General features: G+C 41.1%; 1 protein-coding gene across 2 annotated transcripts in view; it reads right to left on the reverse strand.

The window, feature by feature from the left end:
* Positions 1 to 22,711, reverse strand: part of TAPBPL (TAP binding protein like) — a 483,995-nt gene that overhangs the window by 376,836 nt on the left and 84,448 nt on the right. For both annotated transcript variants that reach the window (XM_044079558.1, XM_044079557.1), the window contains one exon: positions 2,073 to 2,396. In XM_044079558.1, the coding sequence (XP_043935493.1) occupies positions 2,073 to 2,396 (324 nt within the window). The remainder of the gene's footprint in view (positions 1 to 2,072; positions 2,397 to 22,711) is intronic.

Here is a 22,711-nt window from a genome sequence, read left to right on the forward strand (position 1 = left end):
CTGCAAGCATAGCAAGAACCTACCAATGTATTTATTTGGGGCTGGAAGCTGGCATAATGGTTAATGTGTTTACCTCACAGACGCAAGATAACAGGGTTTAATTCTCACCCTTGAAGGGACCTCACAGACGCAAGATAACAGGGTTTAATTCTCACCCTTGAAGGGAAATTGGCTAAGGTTAAATGGCCTATAAGGGCAGCTAGCCTTGTAATAACCTATGAATCTGCAAGGGCAGTCTGTTATAAGCAGTACAGCTGGAATAGCAATAGTAAAGTGCTTAGACAGCAAGTCTCAGTACACAATTATCTGGATGCATGGTGTTATTCTACAAGAGAATATTCTCTCCTGGATGTTAAAATATGCTGGTAAACAAATCAGGAAGAATACCTCTACTGCAATGTTGAACTGCACCTGTTATCTTACATCAGCACTGTAATATTATCCTGCTACTGGAACTGCTTAAGCTGCTTGTAACTAAGGTTTGTTTTCTGGAACTGAACTATAAATCCAAACAGACTGCACCATGAGTAATTGGTAGAAACTGGTCTTAAAATAACACTCAACAAGAAGCCATGCTTTTCATTTGGGCCACCCTTCTCCAAAGTTTGAATACAGATAATTTTCCTGTTATGTTTTGTAAATAAATCCACAGTAAGTAACTGAATTACTGGCTTCAGAGAATCTTTTATCATCAGAAGCACAATCATGGATGGAGTACACTGAAAAGTAGTGTATGCAGTGGACAGCAAAGTATGCACAGCACTTCACCCTGAGAAGCACTCTAGTCAGTCAGCCCCTTGTGTCATGGCTGAGATAGCTGGGCATCAGGATGTGCTGATTGCCCCATAAGTACTGGCCACATAGTGCCTGCACAATAATGTAGAGCAATCCATGTAAATAGATTCACAGGTAAATACTAGGCTATCACTCTGTAAATAATGTCTTTCGGCTTTTCCCAGTTAGGGGTCGTCACAGTGGAACTCTGGTTCACTCATGATTGGCAGTGGATTTTTATGGTGCCGAGTTGCCAGCCTGACGCCCAACCTTCAAAGAAGGCACGCCCATTCACGCTCGCACCTACCGGCATGTCTTTAATGTCACTCGATCGCTGGAAGGACATTCAGACTCCACACAGAAGGTGCTCCAGCCGAGAATCAAACAGGAGAACCTCTTGCTGTGAGGCGACAATGCTAACCGCTGCATCACTCTGTATAGTATTATAATTGTAGCAACTAACCTGAGGTCAGAAACAAACCCTGTACCTTGTTGAGATGAGATAAAGACCTTAACCATTATGCTAGCCCTCCTCAGTAAAATTATGTGTGTGTCACATGCTTGCTGAATACAAGAGAAAGTGCTACTAATCCTAGCACAATACTATTCTGAATCAGAAAGCTCATGTTTGTAATGTCAGTAATACCTGTGTGCTTACGTAGTGTCTCTGACCCCAGAAATGCCATTCTTTGAACTACAACCCTGGCAGCACTTACCAGAGTGGCTAAATATTTATAACCAATACAGCCCCAGACAACCAGATTAAGTAGTTAATTCAGTGAAGAAAGGTACATCAACATCCTAAATGTACTTTAGAAGAAGGCTGTTTGGAGGTCATGGGCTATAGAAGAAACATAGTTTTTATTTTCACCTTAATGATTTTACTGATCTTCTAAGCTACAGAATCAAATTTCTTATGCAGATTGCACACTCATAACCCCTCCCTTCTTCATCCATCCAAGCTGGAATAAGTTATCAATACTGAAACATCACAAGCAGTCTTTTTCTGCAAGTGATCCTGGAGTTGCGGAACACCGTTTCATCCTGTAAGACAGTAACCTGCTGCAAGAAGTTGCAGGGTGACTCAGTGGATCATGTATGACCTGCATGCTGATTTTTACCTTGCTGCTGTCTATTAAAATATTTTGGCTGCTTGATAACTCATAGCATTAGCAGTTTCACTGTATGAGACAGGTATAGTATTGAACTCCATCTGCTGTGGGGAATAGTCACTTGGATATCTGTCAAAGAATAAGAGACTATGTGTGACGTGTGTGCAAAACAGCAAATGTTGATACCTGAAAGTAGAAGTGTCCCCATGGTACCAAGAAGAAGATCCAGTTTCTTTTGCTTTCTAGAAAGATTTTCATTTTCAGACTTTGTGATTGGTTGAGTCTTCATCACCAAAGTAACACTGACCCCGCCTCCTGACACCTGTAAGCTACTGATGAACCAGGCAGGCTCATTGTCAGATTCTGCAGCTGGCTCTTCTGTGACTGGCCCATTCTCATCCTTTTCCTCCACCTCCTGTGGGTAGTAGCGGCTTATCTCACAGGTGATTTCTTGGCCATTGCAGTCAGCATGAAGAAGGCTTTCAGCTTCTGGAACAGGTACTGATGAAACTGCAAAAAAGTGAAATAAAACAGTAGTTAAAAAGAAGTTCTGGGCATCGGTACTCATAACATATCAAGAGATTAACACAAATGAATTACAAATACTTTGTATACAATGCCATGTGCTCTACAGTGTTGCACAGAGTATAAGGAAGAGCAGAGAGGTACATTGCTTGGCTGTGCATGGCAAAGTGTGGTTCTATATCTGGTACTAGACAATGAGGCTGCTATAACCTAAAATGTAAAGTAGAGTAACTTTAATTTCACAAAGAATGGTTAACAGTATAGCTCAGTCTGTTAGCAGAGATAGTGGCCCAGAGCACAGTATAATACAGATATAGTAGAGCTGGACATTGCTCAACTCATACTGCATATTATGGGCTACCTTGCTTAGTACAATGGCAAAGGGAAGCCTTGAATGCACCACAAAATAACTTAGGTAAGGAACATCTAGACATCAAAGCCAAAAGGTTAACTAGGTACTGCAGACTCAGACATTAGAGTACTACAGTCAGTAAGGAATTCCTGGAGATGTTTACTGGTACAGAAAACAACAAACCTTGTATACAGTGGGTAACAGAGCAGATAAGAAGCCATGACTGTCTGGGGTTAGCAAAGAAGTAAAATAAACCCTATGCATGCCAGACTTGCGAGGGAATCCTAGATGTCATAACTCATAGCATGTGTAGTTTTCAACACGATATCTTATGTCAAGGTTACTAGAGTTCATAGGATTACCCTGGCATTGTGCCACCCGACCTTAGTTCCCAGTGCCTCTCTCAAGTAGAGCCACTGGAGTGATCCCTGGGGTGAATTTTCTATTTCCCATCCACTAATCAAGATTTCTCTTGAAGACGGCCAGTGAGATGCTCTGCTTGACATGTATGGAAGTCTATTCCATGGCATGGGCAGTCTCTGGGTTATGAACCTGTCCCTATAGAATGCTAGGATGTCAGAGATGCAATAGACACTGGGGAATCTGAGGAGGTTATAGAGTTGGTGGAGTTTGCTAAAATGCCAGAGACACCAGAGAGAATAGTATGTCATAGAGTGTATGGATTATGTATGCTTGAATGCCAGAGACATCAGAGAGAGTGCTATGCCATAGAGTCAGTGGAGTTTGCTAGAATGCCAGAGACACCAGAGAGAGTAGTATGCCATAGAGTCTTTGGAGTTTGCTAGAATGCCAGGGACACCAGAGAGAGTAGTATGCCATAGAGTCTTTGGAGTTTGCTAGAATGCCACATATACTACAGAGAGAAGGAATACCTAGGATGTCATTGAGTGGTTGGAGGTTACTAAGATGCTAGAGGTGCTACAAAGACCAGGGAATCATAAGGAGACATAAAGTGGATAAACTCTGATAAGATGCCATGGGTAAGAAAGACCGAGTAGAGAACTCCAGGATGTCACATACTGGGATGATTTTGTTAAGATGTTAGGGGAAGTATAGTTGACAAATAATCCCTTTTATGCTTTTTGTTGCAGAATAGGTAGGAAATTCTAGGAAGTCATAGAGTGTTCAGCTAAGTCTAACAGCCCACTGACATGAGAGCAGGTACAGAATCACATGGTGTCAAGGATATTAGAGTTTGGCAACAGCCCTAAAAGCTGTGAGCACTAGAAAGGGTGCAGACTGTTAAGATTTGACAGATACCAGAATAAGCAAAAATTCTAGGATGTTAGAGGCAGCAGTGTTGGTGTATAGTGTACAACAATATGGGCAGAACCCTAAATAGCCAGATACTCTGTGTACAGCAGTCAAACTCAAACTCCAACTCAGATTTTATATAACACTAATCATCTCTTGAGCATTAAAATACAACTACATGCAGCACACTAACAATTCATGAGTAAAACAGGACAGAAAGTATGAAAACAGGTAGACATGCATATTTAAGACATGTAACATACTCCCTGGCATTCAGAAACATTTGCCAATATAAGCAATTGAGCTCAATGATTAGTCACACTCAGGGTTTGTGAACTTCGTATGATTAAGAGACATACTGAGTGTGAGTAATACGATATAGCTGCGTATATACTAATACTAATATAAAGTGATGCTAATGAGCAATGATATTAAAAATGAGGGGCCTGTATATGCAAATGAGTCAAAACAAGATGGCAGAGTGATTTGGAAATGCACATGAGTGTAATGTGATGTACGATCACCACTGTTAATGACCACAGTAAAAACTCTGTGTATATACATGGGAATTATGAAAATACATTAACGGTAACATAGCTTTTGTGAATGTGTATATACAGCAGGCTATTATTGCTACTATGAGCCATGGTAGTGCTATTTGTCACCCTTGGGGCAGCATGTCACCTGACCATGCTTAACATTCCATGGTTTTTACTACACTAGCATTATATACTTGTTCCATGTTCACGGGGTTTATAGTTCATAAGTGAATGCTAGGCTAATTGCCCTGAAGGGCCATTGTAGACTTGTTCCATATTCACAGGGTTTATAGTTCATAACTGAATGCTAGGCTAATTGCCCTGAAGGGCCATTTTAAGCTTAGCTATTAACCTGAGGTCAGAATCAAACTCTGTACCTTATGTCTGTAAGGTGAAGACCTTAACCATTAAGTCAAACTGACTTGTGGATATGGGCACCATACAGGAACTGGTAGACATCCAATAGCTTTATCTGCAGCTTGTGGGAGATGTGCAACTAACTGCCTGGTGGATACTAAGGTATCTGAGGCTTTGCAGCAACAATCCACAGACACGGTGGGGCAATTCCAAGCATCTGCATCAAAAAAACTCCATCAGTTTCTGGAGGTCATGCTATGAGTTCCTACATACCACAGAGCAGACAGACAATACCATGTAGGATTTGTATGACAAATACAGCTTCCTTGACTGCACCTACATTGAAATAAATGCCCTACCTGGTGACTGGGAATAAAGTAATGTGAACTGCATAGGGTATCACTCCAAATGCCAGGTGATCTGCAATGCATAGGTCTTATCTACAATGTGTTACAGGCCACCCAGGCAGCTACTGTGACTCCCACATATGGCACATGTATGATCTTTATTAACGGTTTGTGATGGGTGACTTTCCCCAGAGGCAGCTTATAGATGAGGCAAGATATAAACCGGAACCCTGGCTGACAGCACCCATCTGAAATCCCCAGAATGTTACAGACGATGCCTACAACTATTCCCTATCGGAAGCCTTGGACATAGTGGAGTGGGTGTTTGGGCTGCTGAAAGCAGGCCTTCATTACTTAAATGTATCTGGTGGTTCCCTGCAGTACAAGCCTGACACCTGTGCTATGATATTCTCAGTGTGTGCAATGTTACACACCAAGATAGTGAGGACACAGCTGCAGCAGGGAAGTCATATGCAAGAGGAACAATTCCTAGCACACCCAGAAGTGGAGGGTTAGCCAGGTGAGGAGACAGCAGATGACACAAAAGCAGGAGATAAACATGCCAGGGACAAGTGGGAGCAGAATGTTGTGGCACTAATAAAGAGACATAGCTTAAACCTATAATGAAGCATGTACACTACAGTAAAAATTATACATGCAAACCTACAACCAGACTGTGTACACTCATGCTTAGGCTGGCCCCACTGTGCATCAGACATAGGTTATCAAAGCAACACAGTACAAAGAGCAGGGCACAGTTATCATCAGTTGCACAGCTTGGAGAGGGAACATGAGTGTGCAACGTCTTCCACAGGGACATGTATGAGTGCTGTACAAATTGAACATTTGTAAGTGTGCTGTGTATATGAGATGAGTATGACAGGATTACTACAAAAGCCTCTGTGAGGGGCCACAGTCACTTGTGTGTCATGTGTTGGAGATTGTAATGATGTCAGTTTGTGGTACTGGGACACAACCTCTGCAGTAGGTGCTGCACTATGGCTCGATTTAACAGTCTGGTGCAGAGAATGCAATGAAGATTTATGGGAATACTCTGTTCACCTCTGCCCACGAGAGCTGACTCTTTCAGGAGTGTCACCTGTAGTAACATGGCCTTGACCAAATGTAGGTGTGCTGCATGACTGAGAGCTTCTCCCATTACCAGTTATGGCACTGGAGTGTGTAATATGACCATGGGTATACCTCTCATGCCTCAGTGCACACCCACACTCAGTGTATCTGTGGACATCCATGGTACTGAATAACTGTGACCATTGCCTACCCTGTCCATGATGGTGAAGTGGCTACATGGAAACTGAGTGGCAGACAGCATGGAAGCAGATGAAGATACAACATACGCCAGCAGGTGATCAATCCATTCAAATATGTCACATATACAGGATATGCACTCTCACAGGTCATCAAGCGCACATTGCAGTACCTGCATCATCTTTGAAAAAACTGAGGTGTAACTAAACTGTGCCTTCGAGCACCAGTATGCACACCCATGTGGTCATCCCCATGTCCCATGGAGCTTCTGGCACACATCAGTGTCAGGGTTGGTGCACTGAGCTAAATGTGTGTGTGTGTGTGTGTGTGTGTGTGTGTGTGTGTGTGTGTGTGTGTTTGCACCAGCCTGTCCTTTGCATGTGTGTGTGTGTGTGTGTGTGTGTGTGTGTGTGTGTGTGTGTGTGTGTGTGTGTGTGTCTTGGGTGGTGTCCACAGGTTCAGAGACTGTGTCCATGGTCTGGGGAGTGAATCTGATTAGTAGACTTCCTGTGTTCAGCATTTATTTATTTATTTATTTACCAGTAACGTCCGAATGGGCCAGAAGCCAATTTTCAGCAGAGGCCTGGGGAGAAAAACTCCACAGAAATATAACCAATATACAATAATTAGATTGTACAATAGTATATATACAATAAGATGCAGAATACACATCATCTAGTTAGTCTATATAAAGTAGTATTCAATACAGTTTCCTAGTAGATATAGGTTCAAAAAGAAAAATGCACAAGCATTCCAGTGAAGATCACTGTGAGAAGAAATAAAGTTAGTAGTGTGTACATATTAAACAATAGTTATGAACAAATGAAATTTATATATATTTTATTTTATTTATTTATTTTACATTTGTTGACCGGGCTGGTCTAGCTGGATATATGTCCATTTTCAGTAGAGGCCTGGGGAGAAAAGCTCCACAAGTTGTGACAAGTTTAATCAGAAAATGGCAATACAAGATTAGATTACAAACATAAGTAGTTTTATATATATATATATATATATATATATATATATATATATATATATATATATATATATATATATATATAGTAATAAACACTGAGGAGAGGGAGAAAATGAGGCAAGGAGCAATGCCAATTCTTGGAAAGATGTTCATATAGTAGTAGTTTAATTCTGGTAGACTCAGGTGTGTTTTGGAAGGTGTAGGGTAGACAGTTCCATAATTTGGCTATTTGATTTGAGAATAGGGCTTTACCATGAGTGTTGTTAGCTTTGTTTAATGTGAGAATGTTTCTGTCTGCAGATCTTAGACTTTGTAGGCATGAGTAGAACAAGTTCCTTGATGGATGGGCAACTGTGAGGATGGAAGATGATATTGTGTGTGAATTTAAGTTTGTAGAGATGAAGAAGGTTAGGTAACACAAGCCAATTTAATTTATGTAGAGCAATACAATGGTGGGTTTGGTGGAGAAGGTTGGTTGTGAAATGGGCTGTTTTGTTGCAGCAAGTTTCCAAATTGGTTAAGTCTGATTTTTTTTAAGTTGGTTACAAGAGGGAAAGCATATATGAGCGTAAAGAAGAGAAAGGTTCTGGATACGGCTAATCTGTTATTGTCAGTGAAGAATGGCTTGTTCTGTATAGCATTGACACTAATAGCCTTTCACTACCATCAATGCTAGAGTCGAACTTTTATCCAATATCAAGCAGTAAAAGTTCACAGTGGTGGAACAGGACAGAGCTATTAACTTTGGAGATATCAGAGCATAAGACCCAATATAACTGCAACCCAATAGCTCTACTGTACATTCAGTTTTGAACAAACTGGGTAACTAAAACAACGGCAATAACAGGTAACAAAAGCTAACTTTGTGTAGGTGCCTTTGTTGCTTTTATCCCCGGTGTATCTAATGTACAGGAAGCATAACATGTCAGTGTCATGTTCATTATAACATGTAGCAAACAAAGTAATTTATGCCTTAACAGGAAGCATAACATGTCAGTGTCATATTCAGTATAACATGTAGCAAAGTAATTTATGCCTTAACAGGAAGCATAACATGTCAGTGTCATGTTCATTATAACATGTAGCAAACAAAGTAATTTATGCCTTAGTAGAAGTGCACCACACATCTGGTTCACTTCCAGTAGATACTCAAGGGGCACACTGGTGCTCAGCTCAATCTTCTGACACTCCACAATGGCAGTGTGATGACTCCAATCTAGCACGCAGAGATGCCAGAAATAGACCAACCTCCTATTCCCTTATCTTCTCATGTAAGGCAGATAGCATGATTTTTATTGTCATGTATATTATTAGTGGACCTGTATCTGATCTTCTCAAAGCTGCAGTCTTGGTCACCAACAACATTAATATCTGCTACAGTATCCTGCCAAGCATGGTTGTAATACGGTCAAGCAACAGTCTTCAGCCATGGAGACACAGGCCTGCACTAACACTTCATTCTCAGCATCGGAGAGCTTGTGTTCTTTGCTTTATTTTTGCAATACATGGTGCTGTGTGGAGAACGAATACACCATGCACAATACCAGTAGATTGCCAGGCACACAGTATTACTGCTGCACAGGTTAAAACAGCACTGTTCAAGGCCAAGAATACAGCTTCTATGGGACCTGACAATATCCCTGGCTGTGTTCTACATGAACTACAGAGTAGAGTGGCACATCACCTGTGTGACCTATTCAATTACAGCCTCGCATCAGGCTTTGTCCCTACCGAATGGAGCACTGCTACAGTCATCCCTGTCCAAAAAGGAGGAGCAACTACAGACCCTGGGAACTATCGCCCCATTAGCCTGATGAGCCTGATATGCAAAGCTATGGGACGCATCATCATGGACCTAATAAACAAGGATATAGGGAATCTCTAAATTCTGGATCCCACACAGTTTGGTTTTGTGAAGGGTAGATCATACCTGCTCAACTTGGTCGACGTCTTTGAGTCAATCACCAGAGCTGTGGATGAAGGCAAGGTGGTTCATACAGACTACCTTGATCTGGCCAAGGCTTTTGATACCATTCATAGGTTCATATGTAGGTACTAGGCTTTGGCCCTAGGGCCTATATAAGCCTAGCCAAAATGGTACCCTGGCTTTCGCCACCCAAGAACATTATTTTCCTGTGCCCCTGTCGAGTAGAGCTACAGAGGTGATCCCCAGGATGAATTTCCTATTTCCCATCCAATCAACAAGATTTTTCTTGAAGAGTGCTAATGAGGAGCTTTGTTTGATATAGATAGATAGTCTGTTCCAGAGTATGGGAAGTCTCTGGGACAGGAATCTATCCCCTCAACATGTTCTGTTTATTGTGGTGACAAGGTATAGGTCCCTAGAGTGTGTAGCTTGGAGGGATTGGGATTTCTTTAAGTGGAGCATGTCCAACAGCTCTGGGTTTGACATAGCTTTGTATGTTAGGCAGAGATCACCTCTGAGTAGGCGATATGCGACGGACTAAAGCTGGAGTTTTTTGAGATGGTCTGCATAGGGCATCTGTTTGAGGTTGGTAATCCACGTTGTGAGGTATTTCTGCAGCCTTTCCAGTTGTTGTAGATGTCTTGTGAGGTACATACCAAAAGGGGCATTGTACTCTATAATGGGTCTAATGAGGGATGAGTAGAGGGGAACAATGACCTCTTCTTTCCTGGATGATAAACCTTTTGTGATGAGGTGTGCCACGTAGAAGGATTTCCTGACTACTGTGGCAATGTGATTATCAAAGGAGAAACTACTGTCCACCTGTGTCCCAAGGTCTCTTATCACACTTTCGGTGTTAAGTAGACTACCGCCTATGTGGTAGCTCATGGGTACAGAGTTTTTACCAAAGGGGATGACAATGCACTTTTTGGCATTGAGCTTCAGGCCATGGCTTTGACTCCAGGCATCTGTCTCAGTAAGGCCCTTTTGTAGGATGTCCACACTGTTAGGAGTTTTGATTATGACTCCTAGTTTGCAGTCATCTGCAAACTTCATTAGCCCAAGACCTTCTGTGTTAGCCTGTACTTCAGAAAAGTAGATACCAAACAGGAGAGGACCCAGAACTGAACCCTGTGGTACTCCACTTGTCACTGGTCTGAAGTTGGATTTGGAGTCTGTTGCTTTCACAGTGTGGGTTCCGTCAGTGATGCAAGTTGGAGACCCATCTTGTGACATAGGGATTTATACCTAGTTTAGTGAGTTTATCTATACTTTTAGAGTGGGGGATTGTGTCAAAAGCCTTGGTGAGATCTAGATAGGGTGTGTGAACCACCTTACCCTCATCTACATCTTTGGTAACTGCTTCAAAGAAGTCCATTAGGTTTAGGAGACATGGTCTGCCTTTTACAAACCCGAACTGGGTGGAGTCCAGAGTTTGGAGATTACCAATGTCTTTGTTTATAAGTTCCATGATGATATGTTCCATGGCCTTGCAGACCAGGCTCATTAAGCTAATGGAGCAGTAGTTCCTGGGGTCCTTGGTGGCTCCCCCTTTGTGGAGTGGGATAACCGTCATTGTGCACCATTCAGTGGGCACAAAGCCTGAGGTGAGGCTATGATTGAGCATGATGCTTAGGTGTGGTGCCAGTTCGTTCTGTCGTTCATGTAGAACACAGCCTGGGATGTTGTCAGGTCCCATGGATGCTGTGTTGTTAGCTTTGGAGAGTGTGTTTTTTACCTGTGCAGCCGTGATTACAGGAACTTTGCATTCTTCCGGTATAGAGATGGGCCCTTTAGGGGATGAGAGAGGGGTAAAGTTATCACTGAACCTATCTGCCAGGATGTTGGCAGTATCAGTTGGTTCTGTATATTTAGTGCCATTGTGCTGTAACTCAAAGCAGACCTGAGTGTTGCCATTGAGATTCTGGACATAGCTATAGAATGCTTTGTGCTTGTCTTTAGAATCAGTGGTGATTTTGTTTTCGTAACAAGCTTTGGAGGATTTTATGTGGGATCTCAGCTTCTTACTGAGGCTGACCAGGGAGTTCCTCCAATCATGGGATTTTACTCTTTTTTTGCAACAGTTTCTTTCTTCTGTTGTAGAGTTTGTTTATGGCAGGGGACCACCAGATTGGCTTCCTTTTTTTTTTGGAAGATAGCATCTTGGTTCTGTTAGGGATAGCATGATCCATGCACTTGTGTAAGTGCTTATAAAGTGCCTTTGTGTAGGATTCAGCAGTCAAAACTCTATTGTCTGTCTGCATGGGTGTCGTGAAGTTTGCCACTTCTGTCTTAAGAAGCTAGGCATCAACCCCTGTATCACTAGGTGGGTTGCAAACTGGCTCACAGATAGAACCCACAGTGTGAAAGTAGCTGACTCCAAGTCAGACTGCTGACTAGTCACAAGTGGAGTCCCACAGGGTTCGGTCCTAGGTCCTCTCCTGTTTGGTATCTACTTCTCTGAAGTCCAGGTGAACATGAAGGGACTCTGGCTGACAAAGTTCGTAGACAATTGCAAGTTGGGAGCTATTATTAACTCCCCAAGTGATTTTGACATCCTACAGAATGGCCTTACTGAGACCAGTGACTGGTGTCAGAACCATGGCCTTAAGCTCAATGCCAAAAAATGTGTCATCATCCCTTTTGGGAAAAACCTGATTCTTGTGAATTACCACATTGATGGTAGTCCACTTATCACAGAAGGCATTATAAGAGATCTGGGAACACAGGTTGACAGCAACCTCTCTTTTGATCACCACATTGCCACTGTGGTCAGAAAGTCCTTCTATGTGACACATCTCATTACTAAGGGTTTTGCATCCAGGAAGAAAGAGGTCATTCTCTCCCTCTACTCTTCCCTCATTAGGCCCATCATCGAGTACAATGCCCCATTTGGCATGTACCTCACTAGACACCTGCAACAACTGGAGAGGCCGCAAAAGTACCTCACAAAGAGAAACCTAGGCCTTAAACACTTGTCCTATATGGACAGACTCAAAAAACTCCAGCTATTCTCTGTCTCATATCGCCAACTTTGAGGCGATCTCTGCTTGACTTGCAAAGCCATGTCTGACCCAGCTATGTTAGAAATGCTACCTCTAAAGAAATCCCACTCCCTCCACACCACACGCTTCAGAGACCTCCACCTCATCACCACAATTAACAAAACATGCTGGAGGGACAGGTTCATAACCAGAGACAGCCCATGCTATGGAACAGACTTCCCATACATGTCAAGCAGAGCACCTTGCTGACCCTCTTCAAGAGAAGTCTTGATGAGTGTTTGGGAAACAGAAAATTCACTCCGGGGATAACTCCAGTGGCTCTACTCGATAGAGGCACTGGGAACTAAGGCAGGGTGGCACTATGCCAGGGTAATCCTATGGCTAGCCTTGTGAAGGCCCCAGGGCAATTAGCCTAGTACACACCTATGAACCTATGTAGTTATGACACTAAGGATTGCTTGTTAAAGTCGACTCTCCACAGTGTGCCAACCATCCTGCACACTTGACTGGAAATGCTAACATATAGGCATATGAGTCAACTATATAACCTTACCCTACTAACTGGCACAGGAGCACCAAGCCCTCGTAGCACAGGCACAGAAACCTAACATGTGCAGTTACAACAATCCACCATTCATCTATACGACTTCCTTTTCCCACTCCCACATGTCAGATTGCTGTGGTGTGTGCAGTCTGTAACATGAGTTTTTCTGTAAGTACACTCCATTGTTACACCTGTCATGGTCTCATTCCATGGAAACACAGCTATCCAAAAGCACACTGAGGACATAAGTTGGAGCTGAAGTGATACCCAAGCAACTTGACCTGACATGAAGGGTATCTGAAACCATGCAAGCACAGTTGAGCTCCCATTACCTGTACCTATGACTATAAACCCATAATAGAACTGAGCAGCAGACATGAGAACTAAAATACATAAACCTTTCCAACATGATTGTTTAGCTAAGGTTTTTATGTTGGGCAACAGTATTAAAACAGCAGCTGACCTCACTTTGTTGCATTGCTGGGTTAATGCTAGAAACAGGTATCTGTGTTCCAGCATATCATAAGACGGCGCTGGCCTGACAATTAAATGATGCAGTTTACCATTGCTTTGGGGTGTGCCCCCCATTAACATTACAGATGTTGTATACAAGCTTTCTCTGATTCCGTCAATTACTTTAACTTGTTAAATCATTTAACAATTGATAAAGTTCTCTTCATCTCATATTACAGAGAAACATTACTTAGGTACTGCAGGCATGGAAGTGTAAGAAAATATTGTATTTACCTTCAGCAATTCATAGGATCATAGGAGGTTACAAGGATATTGGCCCTGAGGCCCTTATAAGCCTAGTCAAGGGTTTAGCCCATGTTTAGACAAGTCAGTACCTGATGCCCCTGTCCAGCAGGGACATGGGTGGAATCCCAGGGTATATTTTCTATTTCCCATCCAGTTATCCAGGGTGTGCTTAAAAAGGGGAAAAGAGGTAATCTGTTTGACATGGACAGGGAGTCTATTCCATAGATGGGGGAGTCTCTGGGACACAAATCTGTCCCAACAAAACGTGTGCTTCCCTCAGAGTAAGTTGCCTTTAACAGGTGCAGGTCCTTTCCAAATCAGGGCTCTGCATTGACCTCTGTAGCTCAGTAAACCTCTCTGCAGCTGTCCAGATTTATAGTGTACTGATTCAGACCCCTAACAGCAATAATTATATAAATCAGGGCTCAGCTCATGGATTCCTCTGAATCACTCACTGTACACATTGTGCCTATAGACAGAGTCTCATATACAGGTTTACATGGTGCTGTGCAAATGCCAGAGCACCTCTGAGGTGCATTGCACATGCATAGGTACCTTCATGTCAAAAGGAAGTTCACTCCACAAGCCTGGTGAATTGGAGTTGCTAAGGAGGACTATCTCTATCCTAGTTAAAGTGCATGCTGCCATATTTCACACATTGCATTCTGTTTTGCACATGTTCGGCATGGCCAATCTCTGCCACTGTGTGCAGTACTTAACTTTTCTAAGCTACGTGGCAATTCTTGGAATAGAAAATGGGCATGACTGTGAGATGCTAACCATGATTGTCTGGTATAAGACCTAGAGTGTGGCCATGGTTTCCAGTGGTACTCGTGGTGGCAGGGCATCTTTGTATGCTTGCTGGAGACCACAATCTTCCTCTACCTTCCTGACAGAGACTCTTATGAGAATCCCCAGTATAAGGTGGATGCCTGGTACTGTCTTGCCAGGGTAGTTACTAATGCCAATGGCATTCTCCAAACAGGCAAGCCTCATTCAGTCCATCTTAGCTAATGGGAAGAAGAGGTAAGAGTGAGAGACCCTGAAACATACTGTAAGTATGTTTCAGGTTGTTTTTAATTTTATTATTTGTTTAATTAATTTTGGGGGTTCCTATCCTACCACTGTGGTCTGTACAGTAATTACTTATCTCTATATGTTCCACAGCCCAAAAGATCATACTGGAGACTGCCCTAGAATACTGGAGGAGGTTGTACCTCCCCTCCAGGTGTATGTGTGAGAACACATGTATTTATACTATATTTACAGGTATTTACAGGTATACTTATCCCCATCGTCAGTATAACTCTAGAAGTCATACAGGTGAATGGTGGGGTGTTGTAACTGCATAGATTAGGTTTCTGTGCCTATACTAAGAGGGGTTCATTACTCTTAAAACAAGACAGACTTATTAGACACTTTAGCTGTGGAGGAATTGTTGTTACCTGTTGGTTACTGTTCATAGCTTGTCAGCTGTTAAAGTCAGATATGCTTCAGCAGCATTCTGTTAGTACATGTACTTGTTCATTACTGGGTGTTTGCCTATCTCAAGAATGCCAGAGTGGCTGAATGGCTCATTAGGTAGTCCTTTTGCCTTTAATGGTGGAAAACAGAAGGCTGTGGGTTCTAGTCCCAATTCATGTACTTTGCTTCCTTTCCCTTTAGGGGCACTGCATTTTAGCAAAGAGGCTACATTTCCAGGTGTGTTGTCCTTTGGATGACACTTTCAAGTGATGCCTTATCTGCCTGAGTCAGTGGTAGCTCATGTGAATGTACATGATCTCAATGCACTTATCAAAAAATGTAGGGTAAGTCCACCAGTGACGAGGCTAATTTCCTATTCTCAGCATACATTCCATCCAGGTCCCCCCTGAAAAGAGGCAGCTACCCTAATGGGTCTGACCTGGTCAGTTACAGACACATACCTACATATATGTATAAAAAGTACAAGATATATTTTCATGAAGGAAGACATGACTGACTGTTCCCAAGTAGTGATACTTCTATAGTTAATCCTACTTACACGATGCAACTCCACTCGACATCACAAGCAGTGCAGTTAATATACAATTGCACATATAACTGGTTGAGTGTATAAACAATGCTCATATTAGGCTACATCTCTGCATTTGTAGTAGTTCTCTGATAATATCAGTTATGTTTTCCTCATAAGACTATTGCAATTATACTTGACCTATCTTATTATCATAATTACATAGTACGATATGTCATAGTACGTCTGCACACCCCCATTCTTTTTAAATAGGTTCATAGGTTCATAGGTTCATACTAGGCTATCTGCCCGAGGGCATTTACAAGCCTAGCCCATAGTTTTGTGGCTTACGCCACCCCTTTAGTATGGGGAACTATACCCATTATTTTGCTGTGCCTCTGTTGAGCAGTGACACTGAGGTAATCCCTGGGGTATATCTGCGATCTCCCATCCATTGGTCAAGATTTCTCTTGAACAAGGCCAGCGAGGTGCTCTGCCTCACATATACCGGGATTTTATTCCACAGCATAGGGAGTCTTTGGGTGATGAATCTATCCCTCCAGCACGTCCTATTAATAGCCGTGTCGAGGTTTAAGTCTCCCGCCCTTGTGACTCTGACGGATCTAGATTTTTGAGGTGAAGCATATTCATCAAATCTGGGTTTGACATGGCCTTGTATGTTAGGCAAAGGTCACCTCTGAGCAAGCGGTGGCGACTGAATAGAGCTGGAGTTCTTTCAGTCGGGCAGCATAGGACAGATGTTTGAGACCCTTTATCCTTTTGGTGAGGAACTTTTGTGGCCTCTCCAGCTGCTGCAAGTGTCGGGTCAGATACATTCCGAATGGGGCATTGTACTCAATCATTGGTCTGATGAGTGATGAGTATAGGAGACTATGACCTCCCTTGATCTAGATGAGAATCCCTTCATGATAAGGTGGGCAATGTAGAAGGTCTTCCTAACTACTTTAGCTACATGGGTGTCGAATGACAGACTACTATCAACCTGGGTCCCCAGGTCCCTGATAACTTCTTCTGTGCTCAGTGGATTGCCACCTATTTGGTAGCTAGGGGTAACCTTGTTTTTTCCGAAGGGTATGACTATGCATTTTTTGGCATTTAACTTTAGGCCATGGCTCTGGCACCAGTTATCCGTTTCTGTGAGACCCTTCTGAAGGATATCTGTGTCAGATGTGTTTTCTACTATGGCGCCGAGTTTGCAGTCATCTGCAAACTTTGTCAGCCATATTTTGGGGATTGTTCCCCTCCATTCATTTTACTTTTAGATAAAGCAGCATCCTCTCCAGTGCTTATGGTTGTGCCACAGATGACCAGGCCCCCAACAGAAATCACCAAGAGGGAGACTTACTTGGTATATAGAAAATGAGTACCTATCCCAAACAAAATACCCTACCTCACTCTCCCATCCTACTCATTTCCTTAAAAGTTTCTCTTATGTGATTGCCCTCTGCTTGTTTTCATCTTTTTCTGACTGTCCTATATCCCCATTTTCACCCCCAAAAAAAACAGATTTAGAAAGTACAGAGAGCCCATTAAGGTCGATAGTTTCCTTTTCCTGTCTTGCGTGTGTGAATGTACTGAGCACTATTGACAGACATATACACTCCACATTCGACAGATTTCATTGTTGGATTTCTCAGCTGTTACAGGGGAATATATTCCTTCACCACAGGCACTGCTCTGGCAATGAGCAGGTTTCTTAATTAGCTGCTGTTTTTCAACAGCTTTATCACTGTGTTCATACTTAATGAGCATTCAGCCACATTGTGCTCAAAAGGTAAACAGCAATTAACTGCATGATTGCAGAGATCATCTTTCTGAATGCCAGAGAATTTGTACACAAGACGCCAAGGCACTGGGATCCAACACACCATATGCAAGTCATCAGATAAATATAAGTTTTATTATAACACCAAAGACAGAAAAATTCCAACATTTTTAAAAAAAGTACATATCTATATATCTCATACACTCTCTCTCTCTCTCTCTATATATATATATATATATATATATATATATATATATATATATATATATATATATATATATATGTGTGTCTGTTTATGTGTGTGTGTGTGTGTGTGTGTGTGTGTGTGTGTGTGTTTTTGTGTTTTTATTATACAAAGTACAGTAGGAATTAGTAAAATTTTAATAACTTTAAAATATTGCATTCTACTGTCTTAGCAAAAATGGCTCTCCAAGTTAGACATTAATGACAGAAAAGATTTATCCCTGAAAAACCTACTGAAGCGTCATCCATTAAACATAATTTCTTAAAATTGAATTTATTTATTTATTTATTTGACATTTGTTTACTGGGAAAATCTGATTGGGCTAGAAAGTGCCCATTTTCAACAGAGGCTCGGGGAGAAAAGCTGCACAATCACAATCTTTCAAAAAAAAAAAAGTATAGACATTTTAAATCACAAAGTATAATGTTGCACTGAAAATCATAAAAGTGAAAAAACATAAAGAGAATAAAACATTGAACATATGTTTCATAGTAAAGTGCAATAAAAAACAAAAAGACTTCATGCCTTAAACAAGGAATGAGCACATAATATTTAAAAGCATTCACAGGATTAATGGGAGAGACAAAGAATATAATTGTATAACCACAAGTATACAAAATAAAATAAACTATTCCAATAATAATTCATTGTTCATTCTCCTAGGGTATGTATATCATATTTAAAAATAGAAAATCATCTTTCCCATTACGGACTAAAGCTGCACTTAAAAACAAGCCTCCTAACCATATGTACCATGCCAAACTTGAGTAAGCAAAAATTTGAGTGACATGGCTCTGAGAAATTGTTAGTTACTGGAATACATTTTGATCCATTCTGTATGTTGCCTAAATGCTGTAGTACTCTTAGTCTCACCTTATGACTCGTTTCCTTAATTTATTTTTATTTATTTATTTATTTTACATTTGTTGACCAGGCTAATCCAACTGGATACATGTCCATTTTCAGTGGAGGCCCAGGGAAAAAAGCTCCAGTAAAAAAAAAAAAAAACATACTAAAAAACATACAGAAAAACATACAGAAACATATATAACAACTATTAGAGAAAGGCATTAATATAGAATATTACATCATCAGATTAACAAAATTTACAATTTACAAATTGTAATTTGTAAAAATTTACAAATCCAAATACAAAATTTACAAGAAAGTACCGTTAAAAAGTGACTTAAAGAGTCAAGCATGGAAAGTAGTACTCGGGAGTGGCAGTGTTAGAATTTAAGAAAGAAAGGTTAGTTTATAGAGAGTTGCATAAAGAGGTTTATAGTTCAGAATATTTTGTTTTGAGTGAAACAGGTAATTAATTAGAGAATAATAGTTAGTCAGGGTTGGTACAAGAGCATAACCCGTGGTTAGAGAGGAAATGTTTTAGGTTAGTTTTAAATAGTGGGAGAGGGGTTAGGGTTGTAAGGTCTTGTGGTAATTGATTCCATATTTTACCAACTGAGTTAGAGAATATGGAGTCGCCTGCTAAGTTATGTGATAAGGAAGTGTGACTCAACATTTTGTTAGCGGAACGAAGATTCCTCAGGTTATTATATGATCTTATGTGGGTAGAAAGAATTGGGGTGTTGTTGGGTTGGTATAGGGCTTTGTGGGCAATTATAAGTTGGTTAAATTATAATTGGTGAGGTAATTAAAGCCAGCCTAGTTGATTTAGGTTCTGGCAGTGATGAGTCCTGTAAGGAGAGTTTGTAGCAAATCTGGCAATATTGTTATATGATCTAGCTAGTTTGTTAAGATTATTTTTAGAAAGATTGGTATATATGGGAGAAGCATATAATAGGGTAGAGATTAAGTGAGTTCTAGCTATTGTGGTCCTGGCTTCAGGTGTAAGGAAAGGTTTGATTCTATAGAGGGATCCGAGTTTTCTGTTAATAGTTTTTATTGTGGTGTTTATGTGAATGTCAAACTTTAGTTGATTGTCAATTGTAATTCCTAGGAGTTTGGTGGTTGGGTCTGGAGAAATAAGGGTACCATTACTGGATGTGAGTGTGAAATGAAGAGGGGGAGACAAATAAGAGGGTGTAAAGAGCAAAAGTTTGTTTGTTTTTTGGGTTAAGGAGAAGACAGTGGTTAGAGAACCATTGTTCTATAGTGGTGAAAGCTTTTTGTGTGAGAGAATGAAGTTCAGTTTGGGATGTGCCAGAACAAATTATGGTAGAGACATCTGCATATTGAATGCAGGTAGAGAGTGGAGTAGAAGGATGAAGGTCATTTATGAAAATGGAAAACAATAGTGGTCCTAAAATGGAGTCCTGAGGGACACCTAGGGAGGTGGGAAGGAGGTCTGAAAGATGGTTTTGCCAGAGAACTGCTTGTTTTCGGTTTTCCAGGTAAGTTGTAAACCAGTTCATAGCAGGATTGTCGAGAGAGAGGGACTTCAGAAGGTGGAGGAGAAGTTGATGATTTACCATGTCAAAGGCTTTGGATAGGTCTACAAAGAATGCTGAGGAAAGAGTATTTTTATTGCGATTTTTGTTGATACAGTTAGTAAAGGATAACAAGGCTGTGGTGGTACTATGGAATGGCCGAAAACCATGTTGACAGTTAGCTAGGAGATTATAGCGGAGTAGGTGGTGTAGTAATTGTTTGTGGATACATTTCTCCATTATTTTAGTGAGTGGAGAGAGTAGAGCTATGCGGCGATAGTTGGAGAAAACAATGGGAGTCTCCACCTTTGTGAAGAGGAATAATGTGTGAGATTTTCCAGATAGATGGTATAGTGCCTTCTTTTATGGTTCTATTAATCAATATGGAGATGGGATAGACAATAGCTTTGGCTCCTATTTGAAGGTATTCTGCTGGTAATTTATCAGCTGAGGGGGTAGTAGGTTTTAATTTTTGAAGCAAGGAAGAGATATAGGAGGTGGGTATAGGTTTGAGGTGGAAGGGGGGAGGAATGGAGCTTGGAGTGGGCAATTTGGAGGTATCAGGTTTTTGTTGATTTGCTAGATTTAGTATAGTAGTAGTAAAGAAAGTATTAAAGGCATTTGCTGTTTGTGTTGGGCAGTCAGGGTTGGAGCCTAGTGGATTAGGCATGGCTACTTTGCCTGGAGATAGTAGTGTGTTAATAGTAGTCCAGAACTTTTGTGGTTGTTGAAGGGACGATTGTTGTAGTTGGATATAAAAGTTATTTTTATCTTGTAGGATAGCTTTTTTTGTTATGTTTCATTGTTGTCTAAAAGTTTGGTGATCAGTAGTATTTCTTGTGGTACGTCGTTTTGCCCAAGATTTGTTTCTACTAAGGATTAGTTTCTTAGTATGATTTGAGAGCCATTGGGCTGGTTTAGTTTTCATTCTTATGGAGCGCATTGGGGGCATGATGGTCTAAGATTGCCAGGAATGTGGTACTGAAGTAGTTAACTGCTTCATTTATAGGGAAAGACTTAAGAGGTGACCAGTTGCAATGCTTAAGTTCGGTTTGAAACAGTTCATGGTCAAAATGTTTTTTGGTACAGGCTGTTCTGACTGAAATGGGGATAGCTAAACTTGTTTTATGTCTGATAATATATATTAGAGAGTGGTCGCTAAGGTCGTCTGGAAGGGTTCCTGTTGTATATTTGTGTTGTGGGCTATTTGTTAGTATCCAATCCAGGATGCTTTTTTTATTATTAAGTTTATTTGTTCTAGTTGGAGAGTTTATAGCTTGTGAGAAGCCAAACAGGTTGATCAGGGTGGATGGATTAGTGTGGCTACATAAATTCCAGTCAATATTAAAGTCTCCTATGAGTATTGTTTCCTGAGGGAGATTTGAAGAAAGCCAGTTTAGTAAGTTTTCTAGTATTGTAGTATTTTTACCTGGGAGAAGGTAGGTGCAGATGATGTTAACTGATTTATGAGAGTTAAGCTGAAGTTTAGAAATAATTATTTTTACATTATTATCTGAGGGTAGGTCATGATTTATTTTGGTAATTTGTAGTCCTGCTTTATAGAGAATTGCTACCCCTCCACCTTTTTTATTTGTGCGATCTTGTCGAAAGATATTATAGCCTGGGGGGATAATTTCATTATCTTTTATTGTGGGTTTGAGCATGTTTCTGTTAAGCAGAGGATGTCAAACTGCTGAACATCTAGAGGGGCATGAATTTGTGGTATTTTGTTGCAAATACCACGTATGTGTAGATGGACTATTGAGAGTGATTTGGAGGGTTTGGTTGATGGTAAAGGGATTGTTTTGTATTGGCTGCAGTTAGTGGAGGGTGGGGAAGGGTTTGGACCAGGGTTGGGGTTAATGTCTCCATCTATTAAGGAGTGGAGTAGTATAAAGTTGTAGTATTGGAGAGGCTTACAATGGTAGTCAAATAATTTTCTATTGTTTAGAATTGAGTATTTAATATGAATAAGACGATATTTAGCTTGAAATTAACTGGGCTTGTAGATGGCATTGAGAAAGCTTGTAGATAAAGCTAGATAAGGTGTTAGAGTTTGTTTGGAAGGGATGGTAAGAGTAGAGAAGAGGGGTTGTTCATAGGAGGTTAGGAGGTAAGTAGTGATAAGAGTAGCTAGGAGTGAGATTACTAGTAAAAATTGGCATTGGTAAGGCATGGCAGAGGAGTGTATAGTAGGTATTAGAGGGGAAGGACTGAGAGTAGGGGTTGACTTGTGGAAGATTAGGCAAGTGGTAGTGGGTGGAGATATATTCCTGAGGGGAGTGGTGATAAAAATGTAGGGGTGTGGCTGGTAGTGATAGTATGATTGGTTTATGGTAAAGGAGGTGTGTTTATGAGGGTATAAGTTTAGAGACACTGGGGGTGGGTGGGAATTGGGGGCAGGGTGCGGGAGCGGAGTGAGCCCGAAGGGCGAATGGAGCGGGAAGACACAAGAGAGTGGATTACTAAGGAAGACAATCTATAGAGTGGAGGAAAACAGCAGGTAGGTCAGAGAGTGAGAGAAAGTATAATGG

The sequence above is a fragment of the Protopterus annectens genome, chromosome 8.part0 (assembly GCF_019279795.1).
Source record: "Protopterus annectens isolate FY-2018-M chromosome 8.part0, PAN1.0, whole genome shotgun sequence".
Lineage (NCBI taxonomy): Eukaryota > Metazoa > Chordata > Ceratodontiformes > Protopteridae > Protopterus > Protopterus annectens.